The sequence below is a fragment of the Cucurbita pepo genome, chromosome 5 (genome assembly GCF_057944985.1).
Source record: "Cucurbita pepo subsp. pepo isolate OVF chromosome 5, ASM5794498v1, whole genome shotgun sequence".
In the NCBI taxonomy this organism is placed as follows: Eukaryota; Viridiplantae; Streptophyta; class Magnoliopsida; order Cucurbitales; family Cucurbitaceae; genus Cucurbita; species Cucurbita pepo.
The window spans coordinates 14,575,229-14,595,594 of NC_141802.1; the positions used below are offsets into that span (position 1 = coordinate 14,575,229).

At 36.6% G+C, this 20,366-nt stretch overlaps 3 protein-coding genes across 8 annotated transcripts; 1 reads left to right on the forward strand and 2 right to left on the reverse strand.

Moving 5' to 3' along the window:
• Positions 1 to 5,889: 5,889 nt before the first annotated feature.
• LOC111796057 (uncharacterized) lies at positions 5,890 to 6,747 on the forward strand. Its single transcript, XM_023678745.2, has one exon. It carries the CDS (start codon positions 5,950 to 5,952, stop codon positions 6,406 to 6,408), a length of 459 nt encoding a protein of 152 aa, XP_023534513.2. The 5' UTR covers positions 5,890 to 5,949; the 3' UTR covers positions 6,409 to 6,747.
• A 3,673-nt stretch (positions 6,748 to 10,420) lies between these two features.
• On the reverse strand, positions 10,421 to 13,638 carry LOC111796227 (putative WRKY transcription factor 26). The gene is made up of 5 exons (XM_023678984.2): positions 13,275 to 13,638; positions 13,025 to 13,180; positions 11,734 to 12,209; positions 11,498 to 11,659; positions 10,421 to 10,901 (listed from the first exon to the last, which is right to left on the reverse strand). The coding sequence occupies exons 1-5, from the start codon at positions 13,515 to 13,517 to the stop codon at positions 10,592 to 10,594; spliced, it is 1,347 nt and encodes a 448-aa protein (XP_023534752.2). The 5' UTR covers positions 13,518 to 13,638; the 3' UTR covers positions 10,421 to 10,591.
• A 463-nt stretch (positions 13,639 to 14,101) lies between these two features.
• BLOS1 (GCN5L1 family protein) lies at positions 14,102 to 19,937 on the reverse strand. Of its 6 annotated transcripts, none has more exons than XR_015421123.1 (5): positions 19,694 to 19,937; positions 19,373 to 19,578; positions 14,835 to 14,935; positions 14,432 to 14,750; positions 14,102 to 14,229 (listed from the first exon to the last, which is right to left on the reverse strand). XR_015421123.1 is itself a non-coding variant. In XM_087124000.1 (4 exons), the coding sequence occupies exons 1-4, from the start codon at positions 19,863 to 19,865 to the stop codon at positions 14,726 to 14,728; spliced, it is 504 nt and encodes a 167-aa protein (XP_086980126.1). In that variant the 5' UTR covers positions 19,866 to 19,937; the 3' UTR covers positions 14,336 to 14,725. The 6 variants fall into 6 exon arrangements, 2 of the variants coding, with proteins under 2 accessions (XP_086980126.1, XP_023534753.2); XR_015421122.1 differs by having other exon boundaries at positions 14,112 to 14,238; XM_087124000.1 differs by lacking the exon at positions 14,102 to 14,229 and having other exon boundaries at positions 14,336 to 14,750.
• Positions 19,938 to 20,366: the final 429 nt, after the last annotated feature.

Consider the following 20,366-nt stretch of genomic DNA (forward strand, 5'->3'; position numbering starts at 1 on the left):
GTTCACAGACATGAGTAGCTATCTTAGCTAGCTTATGTAGCGGTAATTGGTATCCAAAGTTGAGGCGTTACCTCAAAGGACTCGATACTAAGTGGAGACAACACGGTGAATTCTAACCTCCACGTCATTCATGGGAGGTTAGCTGACTAACCCATCCCATAAACCATTTAGTCGCCCCAAATTGGGGGGCACGACTCCTTAGTACGTGTCAGCTCCAATGGCTACCCGTATGATCAACGCTCCAATGGAATTTCCATTATGGGTCAGTTCAGGTGGGCAATTCAGGTCTCAAGCGCTAGACTGATCGAATGCAAGCGACAGGTTGGGTCGGGTTGCTCCAAGCCAACAACCCGTCGACATGCGTCTCCTCTTAGGCCAACCGCACACGCATTGTTGTGACTCCAACACATGTCCCTCAAGCTATGCAATGCGTACCTTCGCTCATTTGTTCCGTCTTCTTCAAACGTTCAGTAGACAAGTTTTCTAGATTTCATCATAATTTTTACAATTAGTGTCAAGAACAATGTTTTTACCGTTTTTCGAGGTTCTGTAGAACTCTATATGCGATCATAATCAACTCTGACTTTCTTCCCAAAATGGTGTAAAATTCCCAATAACAACACCCTAAAAATTCAAAACTTAATTACAAGAGAAGTTCTCGAATTTTACTGAAAATAAAAATTAAGAACCCAGAACGCTAGCTTTTGGTTATTACTCGATTCTTGACAGATTTAAAAACAAAAGCCTATAATGGTTCTCTCAAAGCCACTAAGTGTTTCTTGTGAAAGGAACTCCGATAAAATTCCGACCCCAAACTATTACTTCGAGCGAATTTCATTTTCTCTCTCTACAAACCCTAAAACCCTCATTAAGGACTCATTCACATCCCTAGTTGGAGGAGGTGGGTAGAAAATGACCAATCTACCCATCGAGTTGACTTTGATCCATGTTTTCAATTTGTCACTATTTTGTCTCAATCGTACTAATGCTATTGTGTAGTATTAATTTCGTTATATACACTGATATATATATATATATATATATATATATATATATATGATAATTTCGTTAGCTTTAAATGAAAACGTTAGTATTTTGTTTCAAAAATATCCTTAAACTTTTGGACCGTGTTTTAAAGATGGCTTTCAACTTTCAAAAATTTTATCTCTATTTTTTAAACAAAGTGATAAGAGTTTTCTTCCAAAATTCACGAGTATTTTTTTATTTTTACGTTTAAATATTTTTAAAACAAATACAAAATATAGATTTTTTTAAAAAAATTAATTTAGCCTTTATATAGAAACTCATCTATATAGCAATCTCAATAAGGAAAAATAATTCAATTCCAGCTCATTTTATTTTATAATCATTTCATTTTTTTATTTTAAAAATTGTGACTATTTTTTTTTTTTTTTTATCATTATAATACAATAAATATTTAAATTCTTAATCAAATTCAAAAAAAAAAAAAAACAAAAAAGTTATTGATTTCTAATGGATTGAAAATCTTCGATTAGAAGGTTAACGACACGAACACGAACGTGTACCGAGCAAAGATTGTGAGTATCAAAAGCTTGATGTGTGGAGACATGAAGCAAAGTTATAAAATTATATATATACTCCAAAACAAAGGAAGGGGTTGGTTTGATCTACAAATACCACTCGAGGGTCAACATAATATCTCATTGCCTTACCTACTCAAAGATTTTCTTGCATTTTCAATGCTCCACAAAACATCTTTTTGCACTAACACATCATGTAACGGTCCAAGTTCAACGCTAGCAGATATTGTCCTCTCTAAGCTTTTCCCTTCCTAACTGACGTGGGATCTCACAGTTCACCCTCCTTCAGAACCCAGCATCCTCACTAGCACTCGTTTCTTTCTCCAATCGATGTGGGACCTCCTATCTATCTCCCTTTGGAACTCAGCCTCCTCGCTAGTACATGCGGGATCTTACACAAGGAAACTCTATTTGTTTTAGACAAACAAAAACGATTTGATTCATAAGTGGAGATTCGAATATCTAACGTTTAGTACAAATGGTATAATACGTTAAATCTTGGGGTGGTTGGGCTCTCGCCATCTCCTACCATCTGGGGGCTCCAAGGTGAGGGATTGGTTCATATTCTTTTGGAAGTTCATATAAGAAATAGTTAAAAGATGATGGAGAAAGTGTAATGAATGCCACACGGTTTGGGAAGTAGGTCTGTTCGTGATATGAGAATGGGACATTAAGGTACATTTGGATCAGAAGGACCATTCCATTCCACCGATATGTATATATATCTATGATCTTACCAACCATCCCATCAAACCCAAACCCCACAAACCCACATGCCCCAACCCTACCTATACAACCATTTTCATACTTTCCTCATCTTATCTCTTTCTTTGGCTCGGCGTCTTCGTTCTATTATAAATTTGGTCGGTACGATTTTATTTATTCTAAGAAGTTCTTGTGGTAGGGACGAGACTATTTACGAGAACTATATCAAATCATAAACGTAAGTTTGGATACTTAGATTACTTGAAATTCTAATATTTTTAGCTCAACGAAACTTGAATTTATGAAGCTATATCCACCTTGAGTTTGCTATGGATAAAAAAGAGAACGTGGGTAGATGATAGACGCTCAAGAGTGACCATCTATCTAAAATTTAATATCTTACAATAAATAACTAAATTTAGAGGTGTTCGTATGACTCGAGAACCTGATTAACTTGGACAATACAACTCAAACTATAAATGTTGGGTTGAGTTATATTTTACAATAAAAAAAAAAAAAACTAGATTTTGTATGTCCGTTACATATCGTTGTCAGCCTCACAGTTGTAAAACATGTCTATTAGGGAGAGGTTTTCACACTCTTACATAAGAAATGTTTCGTTCCACTCTCCGTATGTGGAATCTCACCGATTTTATTTAGTTTGGGTTGGGTTGAATTTTTGGAAAATGGGTCATCCCAACTAACCCAATCAACATCAAAATAAGGTTACTTCCTAACTCAAACCCTACTTTTAATATTATTACAAAAATCAAGAATATTTAATGTTTGTAACCGATTTTAGTGATGGGTTCTGAGTGCCCAAAAATCCAACCAAACTCAAACTGAAAATAGAGGATTAGGTTGTGAGCTCTATTCGAAGATAAGTTGGGTGTTATTGACCTACACTCGTAAAGACAAGTTGGATAATAACACCAAGATCGGTGCTCTGGATCACTTGAAAAGTTGTGAAAGAAAATACGAACATTTTGAATATGTCACCTTTGAGCTTGGTGAGAAATTTGAAAATGCTTATAACGTATTCTTGATATTGGATGATCGAGAAGAGTTTGTCAACCAAAATTCTCGGTCTAGTAGAGGTCTAGTAAAATGATTGAGAATATCGGTAGTCAATTCAAGATCCAGAGTAAGATAGGTTACTCGAATCACCAACCTAACCAACCTGAAATTTCAAGTTGGTTCAAAAGATTTTTCCAACCCAACCCAACTCAACCCGTGTAAACCCCTAACTAAATTTAACAAGGTTAAACGATTATCTCGTCAAAATTGTCGAAATACGTGCAAGTTAGCTCACACCCTAAGAATTTTTTATGCAATAATAGATGCATTGAATGTTGAATGAGATGGGGGAAATGTGAATATAATAAGAGTAAATGGCCAGCTATATTGAATTAAAGATTGAAAACTACAAAACATCTTCATCAATCCCTACAAACTGAGAATTAAATTAGAGCTTCACAAGAACAAGTACCACGGCAATGCATGGTTGGCCTCAATCATACACTCACATACTACCATTTCCTTAATTAATAATCAATAATCAATGTTGTTGTGATTAAGAAATTGATTAAGGGGGGGTTTTCCCAGCTTGGCTTTGGTGTAATGACAGTCTTCCCTCACGTTCTTCAATTATAATGCAAATGATTCCATCTTTGTTTAGATTCAATCTGCCTGTTTCTTACAACAATTAGTTTAGGAATCTTTTCAATGTGCCCAACCCTCGTGCGTTGCCCATTGCTATGCCCTATAATTCTTTGTCCCATACTTGTACAATTAACTTACTTCAATTCATCTTCCTTTGATTTTTCGGTTGGATTTCGGATGTGGGTTTCGGTTTTGTTTTCGCATGGTTATGAGTTCGACTGATGCCATGGTATTGTCGAGGTTGTCTATCAAAGTGTACCGTGGGGGAACCGAGTTAGGAGGAGGAATCGTTGGCAATTATGCAACGATGTCGAATCATGTTGCCTCATTCGCACGAGTGTTGAATTCAGCGTTGGTTTAGGCAAATTGGAGACAAAAAGAAAGCATTCCTTATAAATGTGTGGAAACTTCTCTCTAGTAGACGCGTTTTAAAACTGTGAGGCTGACGGCGATATGTAAAACTTCTCTCTAGTAGATTTGTTTCAGTTAGACGAGGCTATTTTATATGCTAGGGTGTTTTTTAAGATATTGTCAAGTGTCGATAACTTGTGACTTTTTACATGTATTGGAACAGTGTGATATGACCTTATGATAATTACCCATTAATGGGTCAGAATTGTCTGGCCATTTTGTGATTTTGACGTGTGACAACCACTCTTCTACGTGCATGAAAGCTTACTAATATTAAACAGTTTTAGGTCCCCTTTGCGATATTTTTCTTTTGTATGTGCATATCTAATCTCAAGTTAAGGGATGGGCATGGGCATGGGCATGCAAGGTATTATGATAGTAAATTGTCCTCTATTTTAACGGTACATCTATACTATTTCACTTATTACTATGAATCGTCATAGATCCTTTATGTTATTAGTTTGCAAACTCGCGACACTCGTTTAGATTAAAAAGGGTACCGAGTACAAAATTTTAATAAATTTATATTAAAAAAGTTTTGATGGTACATAAAATTTTATAAATAGAGACCAATAATAAATAGGTGAGGGATTCTTTTATTAAAAAAGTTGTTTGTTGGAGATTAGGACATGGTCGGTGCCTCTAAAATGAGGTCCATTCGTGCATGTCCCACGAAGCTTCGTCCCCTCAAAGGAGCTTAGTGGAGCTTAACTTTATATAATTTCATACAAACAGACACAAAAATACGTGGATTTGCAGCCCCCATTCACCCAACATACTTAACCAAACCCCCCATAATCAACCCTTTAGGGTTCCTAAAATGCCCCGAAAAGCTCGCATCTCGACTCATAATCAATCGCTTTTAGCCCAAAAATTCATTCCCTTTGTTTCATTTACGACCGGACGTGACAATGTCATGTTATTTATTCAACGTGCTATTTTATAATGATTTGTTGGTCTTATCCTGTATACTTTATGTATATTAATTATTCAGCATGATTAAATCTCGTCACATTTGTGGGGCCTCTATATAAGCCTTAAAATAATGCATATATATATATAAAATATTATGTGCCATGAATTCAAATACAAGGTAAGATCATAGCTTAATTAATAATTAAAAAAGTTGACCTTAATTAAGAATCACATAATCACGTTGAGTGAATTTAATGATTGTGTATGGTTTACGACTTAGCTTAATTAAAACTTAAAATTAGTGGTTGCCATAATAATAATAATAATAATAATAATAATAATAATAATAATAATAATAATGTTTTGGTTATTAATATGAATTTTCTCATGGCCCTGCCCTAGGCCAGCTGCCCAATAATTTTAGGGATACCCTATCACCGTTGCCAAACAGCCCCACCACGGAAACAAATTATTTTTCAAATACAAACAAAAGGCCACAAGAATTGCGATTTACTCCAAAGGGCAATCTCGTAACTTCACATCCACGACTTGTTGTTTTGTTCGTACGAGTAATTTTGGGGTTCTTTATATATCCCTTTGAATCCTTCCTTCTTCTTCCTCCATTCATAAAAATTCAAACTTTTTAGAGATAAAGTTGAAATTTTAATTTATTTATTTTTTTTTTTTTGGGGAAATGGGTAACAGTTTAAGGTGCTGTTTGGCTTGTGTTCTTCCTTGTGGAGCTCTAGATTTGATCCGGATCGTCCATTTGAGCGGCCATGTGGAGGAAATTGCCCATCCCATCACCGCCGGCGAGGTTCTCAAAGCCAACCCAAATCATGTTCTTAGTAAGCCTTCTTCACAAGGAGTCGTTCGCCGGATTCTCATTCTCTCCCCGGAATCAGAGCTCAAAAGGGGTAGTATTTATTTCTTGATTCCGGCCACTTCCTTGCCGGAGAAGAAAAAAAACGGCGGCACCACCTTCAAAAATTCGTCAAAAAAAACCAAGAACTCCACCGCCGCCGTCCCCGTTGACGCTACCTCGTACCTCTCCGATATTGTCTCCGACAAGAAACCGTCACGGCGGGACCGCCGCGGCGGCAGCCGCGTCGTTGTATGGCGGCCGCATTTAGAGAGCATCTCTGAAGACTAAAATCATATAATTCACATCAAAACAAATTATTTTCCCGGCGGCCGGATCTGATTTCCGCCGGCGATTGGGAAACAAATCGGAGCCGTAATTCGGATTTTTTTTTTCTTTTTTCTTTTTTCAGTTTTTGTTCCGAGCTGTGAAATCTTGAAGAAAAAAAAAATTACTCGGAATTTTTTTTTTTCCATTCGTTTTGAAGAGGTAAAAAAAAATCAGTTAATTATCTCATGGGTAATTTGACGAAGGCCATGAGATAAAAAAAAAAAACGTTTGGGAATTGTATTTACTGTGTCTCGAGAAATTGTAAATTGATTATATAGTTATTTCTATTTTGTTTATTTATTTATTTTAAATATTAGTGACAAAATTAAAATTCATAATTTACGGCAATATAATTAACATTTACAGTTAATTTGTAATTAGGGTAAAATCCAATTCAATGATTGGATAAATCTTTTGACTTTGATAGATTCCTAATTTAAATCCAATAAATTAAATAAATAAATATTTTTCTTTCAATCATTGATGAGCTGGCATTAATTAAATTATTTTCTTTAATACTGTTTAATCTTCCCACTGACACATTATGTATATTATAAAATGAATTTGTCATTATTATGTTAAAAAAAATCTATAATTTATTTAATTATATGAAAATTAGTTTTATTATATATTTAAATTTTAATAACTATGAAATAATACATTGGCTCGAGTTTTTATCTTACATTCAAAAAAATAAAAATATTATTTTTTAAATTAAAAATGAATTAAATTACTAAATTAAAATTAAATATAGTTAAATTATTTAATTAGTTGCAGTAACCAAGATATTTGATTCTTTCATCTCAGTTAGGGTTTAATTAAGTTTAAAATTTAAGATTAAGTTATTAACCTAGATATTTGATGAAGAACAAAGGCACCAAATTATTAAAGAACTTACCATATAGTATAATATTAATTAAAATAATATATTGATACCTATAAGCTGCAAAACCAGCTGGCAAATATGTATATATAAAAGCATATTATAAATTTATAAATTGGTGTTCTCACTCTCACATGGATTCCCCCATTTTTTTTCTTCTCCTATAGTTTCAAACATTATAATAATACACAAGTTTATGGTTTAATTAATGTTTCTTAATACCAAGTGATTTGTCTTCTTCATTATAATCAACTTTGATGGAAGAGATTAATGAATCTCTTCCTAACTATTAACTATTATTAAGTAAGCTATCAAATTGTATTTTATTTATAAAATCACGAGTTTGCATAAGTGGGGCGTGAAATTGGATGAGAGATGCCCACTGGATAGGGACGGAGAAGATTTTTTATAAGGGTATGGAAACTTTTCCCTAGTAGACGCGTTGTAAAATCGTGAAGCTGACGGCGATACGTGATGGGTCAAAGCGGACAATATCTAGTAGTGGTGGGCTTGGGTTGTTACAAATGGTATCAGAGCCCGTCACTAGATGGTGAGAGGTTGTAGTCGGAGTTGGGCTAGACCCTCTCCATAGTAGACGCGTTTTAAAATTGTGAGGCTGATGGCGATACGTAACGGGCCAAAGTGAACAATATCTACTAGTAGTGAGTATGGACTGTTACAAATGGTTTCAGTATGGACTGTTACAAATGGTTTCAGTATGGACTGTTACAAATGGTATCAGAGTCAGTCATTGAAGCAGGGTTAGACCCTCTCCATAACAGACACGTTTTAAAACCGTGAGGCTGACGGCGATAGGTAATAGGCCAAAACGAACAATATCTACTAGTGGTGGGTTTTGGCTGTTACAAATGGTATCATAACCAGTCACGGGATGGTGCGAGACATTTGTTGGAGTAGGGCTAGACCCTCTCCATAATAGACGTGTATTAAAACCGTGAGGTTAACGACAAGACATAACGGGCCAAAGTAGACATATCTACTAGTGGTGGGTTTGGACCGTTACACTTTCAATCTACAAAATTTCTCATTTATTCTTGCAGTGATTAGGATAGGAAAGTTGCAGTGTTCGAGTTCCCGCGAAAATTTTTATGCTAAAATCTCAAATTTCAATATTATTACATAGTAGTCCACACACATATAAAGCGAGTGGGGTGGAGCGGATGCAGGGTCGAGAATGGAAAAAATAATCTCATCCCCATTTAACTAATACGAAAAAATCTCTTTTTTAACTCGGCCCTCCATTTCTTATAAGAAGGGAAATTTTTCGCTCGTTTCGAGATGGATCACATCACATAGACTTAGCCCTAACCCTTAGGTAAATCTAAACTATGCATGCATGTGAGTGTTGCAGAAGCTGAATGTTGAGAAGAGTGGATGATTGAGAAGAGTGCACATGCAATGTTGAATGGAAATAATAAAGAAATAAGAGAGGCATTGTTGAGGAGAAAGAGGATCTGAGTTCATAGATCATAGTTTCCGGCGGAGAAATTGGGAGACTCTTCCACTTTATCCATATTCTTCATGTTTTTCCACAAACAAAACAGGACCACATGATCAATAATAGTCATAAAAAGAATATATGATGGCCTCATTCACGGGTTTGTGGGTATTGAAGAGAAGTCGAGGTTAAGTAAGCTGAGGATAACGAGTAGACAAGAGTGCTAAAGATAGGCTTGTTGAAGGGTCGAATAGGGCTTTGGGTCTTAACCTCAAAAGTTGGGGTTTTGAAAGGAATTTGGATATGTGTTTCTGGAGTTAAGTCTGTCGATATAAAATATGAATGTTCGTCAAATTTAGTGTCAATCGGACATTGGATGAATGCTCCACGACACCTTATGCCCGTTCGCTAAAATCACGTCTACTCAAGAGCATTCCACCCCTGGGCCCTGTTAGCTCTCCACCACCCTTGGGCCTTGTGGCCTAAACAAGCTATCCTATGTCATATGTGTGTGTCACAATGAGAGCGGGTGTTCCAAGACGAGTGTTTTGGGTGACTTCCTTTGAAATTGGTCTTTCAAGGACAGTACTGAGAGTCACAGGAGTGCTGGTATTGTGCTCTTCTCGCGTGTCGGAGGTAGGATTATACACCCGTTATCCGAAATGATATTCGTAAATGACATGGCATGGACACGAAAGGGTCAACGCCTTGATAGAACCCGGATGGATGGATGGATGGATGTTCGAGATGTCTCGATGATTATAACGACACATGGGCCCGTTCTCAATGGCATGAACGAGTGAGTTGCGATGGCCGATGACACCCATTGACTTAGGATGACATCAAGATTATACGGACCATGTTAATTGGGAATCAACATGAGATGATGGGAAGCAACGTTACATTAAGAGACGTTAGCCCCGAGTAGAGGCAAGGTCAAGCGGGATGACTCGGCCTAGTATAGAGATAAATCGATTGTGTCGCAAATGATTGAACATGCACGCGTAGACGATGTGTGTGGCCGAACAAGCTTGGACTCCTCCCGAACGATGTTCAGTTGACGAAGACAAATCTCACCTAAGGTCTGACGAAGCCACAAAATCGGGCGAAAAATGAATATGGAGCTTAAATTTCCTTAAAGCTAATCATGAACGTGTCAAGATCACAATGTCGCAGGGTTGAAAAAGTACAACCTTGACATAAAGCATAGTTGAATCACAAGAAGCTACAATGAAGAAATTTTAAGAAGCTTGTCATGGAGAGAGAATTCATCCTCTTATATGGGAACGAATCCAAAACAGCCCAATGGAAATTTAAAAATAACATTTATTCTATGACTATCGTTCAGTTATGATACTAGAACGAACCCAGAAAAGTCCTATAAAGTTCATTTATATGTTCATGCTTCGGTATAACTAGATTGCTACCTTATAGTTACGGTAACATATAGCTTAAAATATCATTGCTCTAACGTCACTAATGGTAACGTTTTAGCACACGCATTCATAATATCACACACAAATCTACCACTACATAGCAAAATCGACAAATGTAGCAACAAAGGTCAACGTCACTAAAGATAACATTTTAGCGACACGCATTCATATTATCTTTTTATTAAGATTTATACATTTAATCAAACAAATTAGACGTTTGAATTTAAACTCGAACACGGTCTTAATACAAATCATTAACGTGTAAGCATATATTTGTAAGTATATCTTAACTAAACATACGTTAATTAATTAAACTATAAACATAAACCTACTTTCATGAGTGTACCACCTAGGAACACTCTTTTATCAGTCTAACAACGACCGGAAAATCTCATCGGCGGCCTCTTCTTTGGTCCTCCACAGCATGTTAGAGAATCCATCATCGCCACCAGAAATCTCGGAACTCGGCCATGCGTCGCCGCCGCTGCCATTTGATGCATGACCGTTGTCATTGCCGTGATTATTGGATACTGGTCTGCTACCTCCGCCGCGGGCTGCCGGAATTTCATGGTTATGCTTGCCTTCGTAGGTAGTGATGACTGCCTTTAAATCGTGGGACGCCCTCTCTATGTGCTTTCTCACTCCACAGCCTGCGTACGTGCACTTGTAGTAGCTCCTAAGTTCATCAATATAGCTTTTGATCAACTTTAAAATTATAAACTTTTATGATTAAATCATTTAATCAAACTTAGTGATAATATTTGTTAAAACCCAAATCATTTATAAAATCAAATAAATTATATACCAAATGAAATGAATAATAAATAGATACAAGATATTTATCTATTTTGACAAATTTGATACCTATGGTTCATAATGGTAAACTGTAGTGAAAGCTTAATATCGATATTTGCTTATAATAAATGATAAAATACGATAATTATGATATATCGTAATAGAATCTTCAATCATGATCATACAAAATATTCGCCTATAATAAATTATCAAATATGTTGGAGCATGTGGAGGGGGCGCGGAGGGAGGTGGGGTGTGCGGGCACGCGCTAGAGTGTTCCACCCACCACCGTATGCGTTCCACCACCGCACCGCCGCCGTCAACCGCCCTCAGCCTCCGACTGCCACGCCCACACCCCAAGCATATACCCATGTGCGGCGGATCATGCTCAGAGCGTAGGCGTGGCGGAAGATATATATATATATATATATATATATATGTTAAACCATAATTGAGTACGTAAATGTTTGAATTTACCTTGGATTTGGATTTCCCTTCACAACTTTCTGTCCATATTTTCTCCACCAATATCCATCGTCTAGTTTATCAACTCTACTAATCGTTTGAACCACAACCCTCTGTTCTCTCACCGTTTTACCTCCGGCGACCGATATAATTTCGTTCTCGCTCTCGCTTTTCCTACAAAAATGTGAATCAAACAAGATTTTTCTTGAAAAAATTCAAATAAAATCAAATGGGGTTTCGAAAAAAACCATCTTTTTGCATCAAGTTCATCGGAATCATCATCCCCAATCGTGGTTGAAGAGTTCTCCGGCGTCGGAATGGAATCAGAGGCCATTGAATGCTTTGGCTCTGCCGCCATTGTTTGAGGTAAAGCTTGTGATAGCCATGAAGAAGAGGAAGAAGAAGCCGATGATGATCTTCTTGGGAACTCTGGTTTTGGATGATTGTGTTTACTTTTGTAAACAATTTCTGTGATTTGGCCGTTCAATGATTTTTCGACTTGCTTTCTAACAGGGCAAGTAGGGTGCGTACATTTGTAATAGCTTCTGGGATTTTCACTTCCTTTTACAAGTTTTTGGCCGTATTTCCTCCAATTATACCCGTCGTCTGATGCTCTGTTTTTTGGTTGAGATTGTGGGTGCTGGTCGGATTTCGAACCGCCGTTCACGGTGGTCTCCGGCGGGAAATTGAAGGCGGCTTGAGATACCCATGGCGGATTTTGCTGCTGTAAAGGGACGACAAAATCAACTTAAGTTAACTAAAAATTTGGAAATTTAGAGTCAGAATAATTCAATGACTAGTTTGGTGCACTTAAGATTAAGTCCAAAAACATGAAATAAAGGATAATTTTAAACCTATGAAATACTAGACTCATCTCGACCAATTTGATGGGCAAGCTTACGGACAATGAAAATAATCGAGTACCAAGTACCAAGTACCAAATAGACATTGTGTTATTAGGTTCTATATAAAAATATTTTAAATCAAATTTTAAATAGGAAGCGAGGACTAGTGGTACGGTATAAAATTGGACTATGAGAACAAACTTAAGGTATAAGGAAAATTAAAGTCAACGTAAAAGTATTGGACCATAAGGCAAATGAGAGAAGAATTTGGGCTAAAATCTTAAATGCAACTCCTTTGTCACATTGAGATGTTCTCCAAATTGTGAGATCCCAGTTCAATTTAGTTCGGTTCATCAAATTATAGAGAAAACATTAAAAAATAATAATAATCTAAAGGGTTCACGTGTGAATATCTATTCTCAAATTAGAGAAAAAAACTCTGGTTTTTCAATGTTTATGCTTTTCAAATAAATTCTAATCACGTAAAAATTAATGGATTAGCTTAGGAAAAGTAAACTAAAAAAAACAAAATGGTTAGGAAACAATTTTTAAGAATTTGTTTGTGTTTTAAATTTGGTAAAGAATTGAAAGAAAAATATTTGAAGAACTTGATGGAATAGAGGTTAAAAGAGAAGGGATTTGAATGGGTTTTGAATGTTCCATGTTTTTTTCTTGTCTTTTCTGTTCATCGTACCATTGAAGACGATTGAAACATAATTGATGATGAAGATGATGATTTTGTGGGATTTGTACGAGGAAATGAGAACTCAGCTAAGTTATGTTGTTCTTGTTTCATGTTCTTTTGGTGGTGGCCAGTCGAAATTGCTCCGGTGGTCGGCGATGCCTGAAACTGCAGATAAAATCATGAGCAGCGGTTGGTGATGAAATCAAAGAGGAGACCAAAAAAACAAATAAAAAAGAACGAAATTAAATGTAGAACTTACATTAGAGGAGGTAAGAAGAACAGGGGAATCAAGAAGTTGGGTGGGGCTGATCCCTGGAGGGATAGTGAAGAAGGAAGAAGGGGAGAACAGAGGCTGAGACATGGCCGACAACAATGGCGGATTCGGGTTCGGAGTCGAACTGAACTTAGATGAAATGGGCGGCGCCGTACTCTCCGGCAGTCTGGGACGGCCGTCGGTGGGATCCTCCTCGACTCTACTGGAGAAGAAGAACTCCATAACCATGGGAAGGTTTGAATTCAAAAACAAAGAGGAAGAAGAAGAAGAAGAAGAAGAAGAAGAAGAAGAAGAAGAAGAAGAAGAAGAAGAAGAAGAAGAAGAAGAAGAAGAAGAAGAAGAAGAAGAAGAAGATTACGCGTGGAAATTGGAATTGGACCGCGTGGAACAAGAAATTTTTCCAATTTTATTTTCTTAATCATTTTCATTTTGGTCAAAACCACGGACTTTGACCGGAGCCTGCTTCACCCTCAACTCAACCTGTTCATCATCATCATCATACCATTATTATTATCATTATTATTATGGGTCGATATTAGGCTTTGACCAAAATGAAATATGATTAAAAAATGCAATGTTTAATATTGATGTAAATGAATATAATTTATAGAATAAGACATCGATTATTTTTTTATAAAATTGATGATGCAATAATTATGGAACTTCAAAATTTGATATTAACTTATAATTAGTTTGATTTAATTGAAAAGAAATGGAGAAAATAATAGAAGTATTAATTTAATTTATTTAGAGGGTCTTCAAAGTCAACATAGTTTAATTGTAATTCAAATTCATATACTCAAATACTTATTTCAGAAAATAATAAAATATATAAGGGAAAACCACCGTCTCTCTAAATATATTATTGATTTTATAATATTTTTTATTAAAAAAATAAGGGCGAGCAGTACCACTTCTTCCACGTGGCTTCATCTCGAGGCTGCAAGTCCTTGAAAGCTATGTTTGATCAATATAAACTAATAGATCTTTTTTTCCAAAAAAATAAAAAAAATAAAAAAAGGGCTTGACTTGACCACAAAAGAGAATGAAGCAACACCATGAAGGAAACTTTTGTTTAATTTGTAATTCACTTAATGAACAGAAATATTAGAAGTGGACAAAGTCAAGAACTTGAAACTCACCAGCATTGGGCCTGTTTCGACCTTCGGGGCTGCTGCGGCTGCTCCTAGTTACCAAGTGGCCTGTTTGGCTGATGATTTGTTCACCCGCTTGCTCGCTTTCAACACAAGCACACTATCCTTTGTTCGCCCTCTACCACACCGACCGGCTCCCCTCAAAAAAAGGGGCACTTAGACGCCCTAGGTGCATTAAAACCTTTTCTCCCTTATTATCAAAGAGAAGGCGATGCAGCTTGATGTCTCATACCATAAGGATAGAAAAAGGCAATGTAACAAGGAGACAAGCGTACCTCCCGTTCAGGAACAGGATGAGGCAGAAGTACTTGCCGCGCATACTAGTATTAGATAAAACAGTTCCAACTCGAACTCAATGTATGCCTTCGGTTAAAAGCAAGAAAGGGCTCACCTGTTTCGACCATTATCATTTTCATGCATTTCTTCATATCCATCATCACCCAAAAGCAATGGAATTTGATGCTTCCCAAGTGAAGAACCAAACTCAGAAACCTAAGTCAGAAAATGGAGAAGAAGAGTGTAGCATATTTAAGGAGATGATTCGATTAAGCCATAGGAACTTTGTGGTCAATAATAAATTTAGATCAAAACACTTTAAACCCAACAAATATTTCTGATAACTATGGATAGCGTACATGAGCAATAAATAGACAAATTGATACCACAGTGTTAAAATAAGGAACAAATCAATGAACTCGAAAAAAGAAGAGTGGACAAATTATTTTACAGAGTTAGTGAGGTAGCAGCCAAGTTGGGTACTGAGGTGCTCCAAGTTTCTATAGGAGTTTCCATCTGGATATGCTGCACCTTTGTATCGTTATATCACAAGAACTTATCAGGCCATGTTATGGGGGCACACATTCAGCGAACTTAAAACAGAGAGTGAGGATCTATATCTTTTTCAACTCACCGGAATGAGCTCGGTGAAGGAAAGGACAGTTAACTCTTTCGCGACGAGTACTTCAGTCTTGGTAAATGTTATGGATGGCAGTAGTGATGCTCTTACAATCGAAATCTATGGTCTTTATCCAGTTCTCAAAATCTCCAATTTCCTATGATATAAACACACATCAAATTACTATCTCGATAACATATCAAAATGAAAAAAGAAAAAGAAAAAAACACAAGGAAGATACATATAAAACATGAAAGCAAAAAAGATCTGGTAGGCTGTACTAGTTCACATATTCAAGATTATGACATTCATGTCATTCTTTTCAACCAGTTTCTATCAGTCTTCACAGAGAAGACACAAAATTTACAAAATTTACAGGGATTCTCAAAAAATATTGGATGGCATCTCACTTTTCCTAGGGAGGTAAACGATTTATTGGACATGGCATTAGCTTACCACTCCTTTAAGAATACAAAAGTCTTGCTATGAAAAAATCTCATTATGGTTTTCTTTTGGATTCCATCTTTTGGAATCGGTGGAAAGAAATCAAAGAGTATTCATGAAGAAGACATAAACATGGAAACCCTCATGTCCTCCCCCAAGAAAGGTCCAAGATAATTTCTCAACGGACTTGAAAATCTTGTTTTGCATCTCAAAAAGGGAGATATAATAGGTGGGGAGGTTACAAAGTGTCGCTTGGATAAGTGTGTGCCATCTTCCCTTGGAAATATGAAAGTTTTTTTCCAGCCATTTAATATCCTTCGTATTTTTTCCACTGTGGGAAAAGAAGAAAGCTTTGGGTTGTTGTTCAAAGGAAGACCGAGGTAAGACCAAGATTTCAGTTTTGCAAATATTGATATTGAGACCTCAGACATTCTCAAAGGCGTGAACCATACCAAATAAGTTATGGATAGCCCAATGCTCACGAGATGAAAAGAGTAGTGCATCATCTGCAAATTAGAGATGCGTGATGTTACAGCCACTAGAACCAACTTCAAGCCCCTTTATAGATCCCGAGGATGCCAATTGAATCAAAAGACACCTAAAGCAATCCATAATCAGGATAAAAAGAAAGGGAGGGAGAGATTTGACGAGGATATACAACCCTTAATCAATTTGTGCCATCAAGGGTTAAAACCTTTGACTTCTAGAATATTATCAAGAAAGGACCAATCCACCTTGTCAAAGGCTTTTTCAATGTTTAGTTTGATGAGAAATCCATTCACTACAAGTTAACTGGTCACAAAAGATGTATCTAGTACAATTTATGAGTGCCTACTGAAAATCAGTGATGATGAGAGGAAGAACCGTCTCTAAGCTCTCTGGGAGTACCCTGACAATGTTCTTGTAAGGACAAGAAGTGAGGTTGACCGGACTAGTCATTTACAGTATGCGAGTCCATTTTTTTGAGATAAGGCAAATGTAGGTTTCATTCAATGCAGCGTTTATAAGCCTGTTCCTACAAGTTTCTGGACCACACTCAAGATGTCACTTTTAAGGATGTTCCTAAACATTTTAAAGAACTCAGCTGTAAACCCATCCGGACCAGGACATTTGTTGGAGCCCAAACCTGATACCGCTGATTTAATCTTCACAGTAAAACCAATTTCTAAAAGCGAAGCTTGCTGTGCAGTAAGAGAATCTCATTGAAAGATGTTGGAAGAGAACCAGATCCTGGTTTCTTGGTATAAAGATTGGTGAAGAAGGAGCGAAACTTGATTTCAATTTCAGAATAAGTGAGGCAGCTATTCTTAGACAGAATTTGTGATTTAGAATTTTTCCACTTTTTTTGTAGCCATAATTGGATGGAATAAAGAGGAATTTATGTCACCGTCTCTAAGCCACTTTATCTTGCATTTTTTGGCTCGAGAGGATTTCTTTTTTAGTAAATTTTCTTTTAATAAATTCCTCTGAATTTTGTGAATGGGATGAAAATCCCTAGATTCTTCCTTGCTGTCGATGATGAGAGCTATTTCTGTAATTAGCTGATTCTTTTGGGTAGTAATGTACCCAAAAGTGTTCCTATTCCACAATAGCTTTAAGGCCTTTAAGTTTCAAGATAAAACCATGTCCCAGACAGCCACGAAGAGGTGTATTCTTCCACCAATATTCCACAAGAGAGAGTAAAGAATGATATTGTGACCACATATTCTCGAATCAAAAGGGGGTAGGACATCAAATAGAGCAACCAAATGATAAAAGAATGGGGAAATGGACCAATGTAGGCCTCTAGAGCCATCTAACTGATGCATTTGTAAATTTTTCCATCACCCCTTTTGATAAAGGAAACAATCAATATGAGTGGGTGTTGGGGAGTGTCTAAAATCAGAACATGTGTACAGGCCATTTTGTAGAAGAATATCTATGAGTGATGCACTTTCAATGAAGGAGTTAAAAAAGATTCATATTCCTCATGACATGGCCCCCAAGGGTACAGTCCCAAAACCCCTGCAGAATTGTCAACATCACACTTATGAAGATGGGTTTTTTATCGGAGATTGTCGCCAGGGGATGGAGCTATGGATTCCAGCCAAAATAACTCAAGTAATTGTCCATAATGAAGAAAGGATCAATGTTGATATAAATGGGCATTCAGATGAAGACGACAGACTTAAAACAGCTAGGAAACCAATAACCAATTCCATTGCCCTTGATTTTTTTAGATGTGTCCATTAAATACATTCTAGACATGGTTCTGTTCAATGTTTCAATGAAACCTCCACAAGCGTCTCATATGTATTTGAAAGTTTCATTATCCCATCAATGAGCCGAGAGGTTTTAGATTCTAATTCAACCCCCATTCTTTGTCTTCATATCAAAGGAGGGCTCTGTCTTATTCAAAGGGTTCATAGAACAGTAACAGCTTGTATGTCGGTGGAGAGCTCTTGCTATCTTGTACCAGCCATCGTGAAAAGTTTATTGTAAACAACAATAGAGGATTCCAGTTGATCAGTTTCCCACTTGTTAGGGAATGGGGATTCTTATGTTCCTAGACTAATGCATATTTATAAGAAGATAAAGCAACACTGTCAGAATCAATCATGGATGTATAGGTGCAGGAAGGGGGAAGCTGGTGATAAAAGGGGGGGGGGGGAGGGTCAGGGAGAGAGCTCCATGCCGTGTGGAAAAATCTTATTTATTTCCACCTTGAATCTGAGGAGTTTGATACCTTTTCTGATTTTCACTTTACCCTTAATACGTTCATAACTTGTACGAGCTTGAAAAGTATTTTTTTCAAGTTTATAGCTGCCTCTTTCTATCAATGTGATGTACAAGTTATTGAAAACAAACCATCAAGCAAGGAGAAAGAATCTTTGAAACCTAAATGATAGTTGGGGGAGCTGTTTAGAAAAATAGCACCTTGCTTCTGTACTTCAAAACAGGTTCCAAAAGTTGTGCTGAATGGCTAGCAAGTTACTGAACTCATTATTTTAAAATGAATAATAGCTTAAGTTGTCTTAAGAAGACCAACAAAAAAAACAGCTGCAAAACGCCTCTGACTAAGTTTCAGAAACTGCACTTCTATTCATATATTTCTTGATACGAGAACAGGGGGCCGGTTTTGTAAACTCTGCTCAGCGACTGAGTTACAATAACTAACCACTATCATGAATCTAACAGAAAACGTTTAAACAAAAATGAAAAATACGAAACAGTTCTAACAATACTAACAATATACACAATAACTCAATGTCTAATAGCCCACAAGTTCTTCGTAGGACACAGATGGGCAGTATGCAAGCCATGATGCACCACTTAGACCACTATTGAGGGAAAATCTTTTAGACTCCAATGTGATTAGCAGGTAGTACCAAAAGCATTATCAACTGCCGTTCCATAATCCTTCAAGCTCAAATGATTTAATTGACTTTAAAACTTTTCAACTTATGGAAGAATGAATTTGTGGACTTCAATAACAATGCTAGAGGGCTTCCATTCGCAACAATGCTGAGTTAACTTATGCTTATAAACAGCTAAAATGTAGGTTTCTATGTAATTTAACCAAGAGCAGCTTTCACAGAATGAGAACAAACCTTAACAGCAGTGTTCAGAGCGTGAGTGGCGGCGAGCCATTGATCGGTCTGCTTCATAAATCGGGTAATCGTGGTCGATAAAGCCCTAATTTCAAGCTCAATCAACTTCTGATTGACAAAAGATTCCTGAACTCCACCATTCACGGCATCGACTAACAGATCCGAAACGCGCACCGCCTTCTGAATAGCATCTTTCTTCGCCTTCTCTATCGCCATGATTCATAACGACGATTACGATTTCATTTTACGAAATTCGATTCAGTCAGCAGCAAAAGGTCACAAAGACCAAGAAAGAAAGAGAAAGCGGAAGTAGCAACTAACCGGAGTTCTCTCGGAGCTTGAGAGAGGCGTACTGGTGATCATTTACCATCTGAAACAATGAATCTTCCAGTCCTCCAACGTCGGCGCTCAATCTCTCCGCCTCCGATTGGAACTTCCCGCGATTACGCCGTGCAGGGAGGTGCTGCCGTGATTGCCCTGACGGAGAATTCATGTTCGGCTGGTGAAATATTCTGGATTCACATGTCACTCACGCCCAGGTTATTGGATAATTTTATCTCGATTCGATTATTCTCACTCATTTTTATTATTATCTAATTAAAAAAATTACTAGAATATTAAAGGAAAGAAATGGTATATAGAATAATGTGGCAATCTCAGAATAAATCAATAATAATTTATTTAAATACATATATTTAATTCGTTTTTTTACAGATAAAATTTATTAAATTACGGAAATTAATTAGCTAAAGTTCAGTTAGGCTAGATTCTTTTTTTAATTCAGTTGACCGATTGTAAAGGTTCAGTGATTGAGCGAAGCAGCTATGTCTGCATGTTACATTTTTTTTTTTTTTTTCAACCTAATTCAACCATTCTCAAAATACGGTCACAATAATATTTAACCTTTATGATCGATTTTAATGAGATTTTAGTGGTTAATATAACATATAATTAAAAAATTTAAATAATTAAAAAAAAAAAAAAGACAATCTGA

What these genes read in the sequence shown, in the direction of transcription:
- LOC111796057 (XM_023678745.2), top strand. Translation starts at nt 5,950, where the DNA reads ATGGGTAACAGTTTAAGGTGCTGTTTGGCTTGTGTTCTTCCTTGTGGA.
- LOC111796227 (XM_023678984.2), bottom strand. Translation starts at nt 13,517, where the DNA reads ATGGTTATGGAGTTCTTCTTCTCCAGTAGAGTCGAGGAGGATCCCACC. An exon ending in TGTTTCAATCGTCTTCAATG is followed by an intron (nt 12,210 to 13,024) that starts GTACGATGAACA and finishes GTCCCTTTACAG; the next exon opens with CAGCAAAATCCGCCATGGGT. An exon ending in GAACTTGATGCAAAAAGATG is followed by an intron (nt 11,660 to 11,733) that starts GTTTTTTTCGAA and finishes ACATTTTTGTAG; the next exon opens with GAAAAGCGAGAGCGAGAACG.
- BLOS1 (XM_087124000.1), bottom strand. Translation starts at nt 19,865, where the DNA reads ATGAATTCTCCGTCAGGGCAATCACGGCAGCACCTCCCTGCACGGCGT. An exon ending in CAAGCTCCGAGAGAACTCCG is followed by an intron (nt 19,579 to 19,693) that starts GTTAGTTGCTAC and finishes TCATGGCGATAG; the next exon opens with AGAAGGCGAAGAAAGATGCT. An exon ending in AATGATAATGGTCGAAACAG is followed by an intron (nt 14,751 to 14,834) that starts GTGAGCCCTTTC and finishes ATGCGCGGCAAG; the next exon opens with TACTTCTGCCTCATCCTGTT.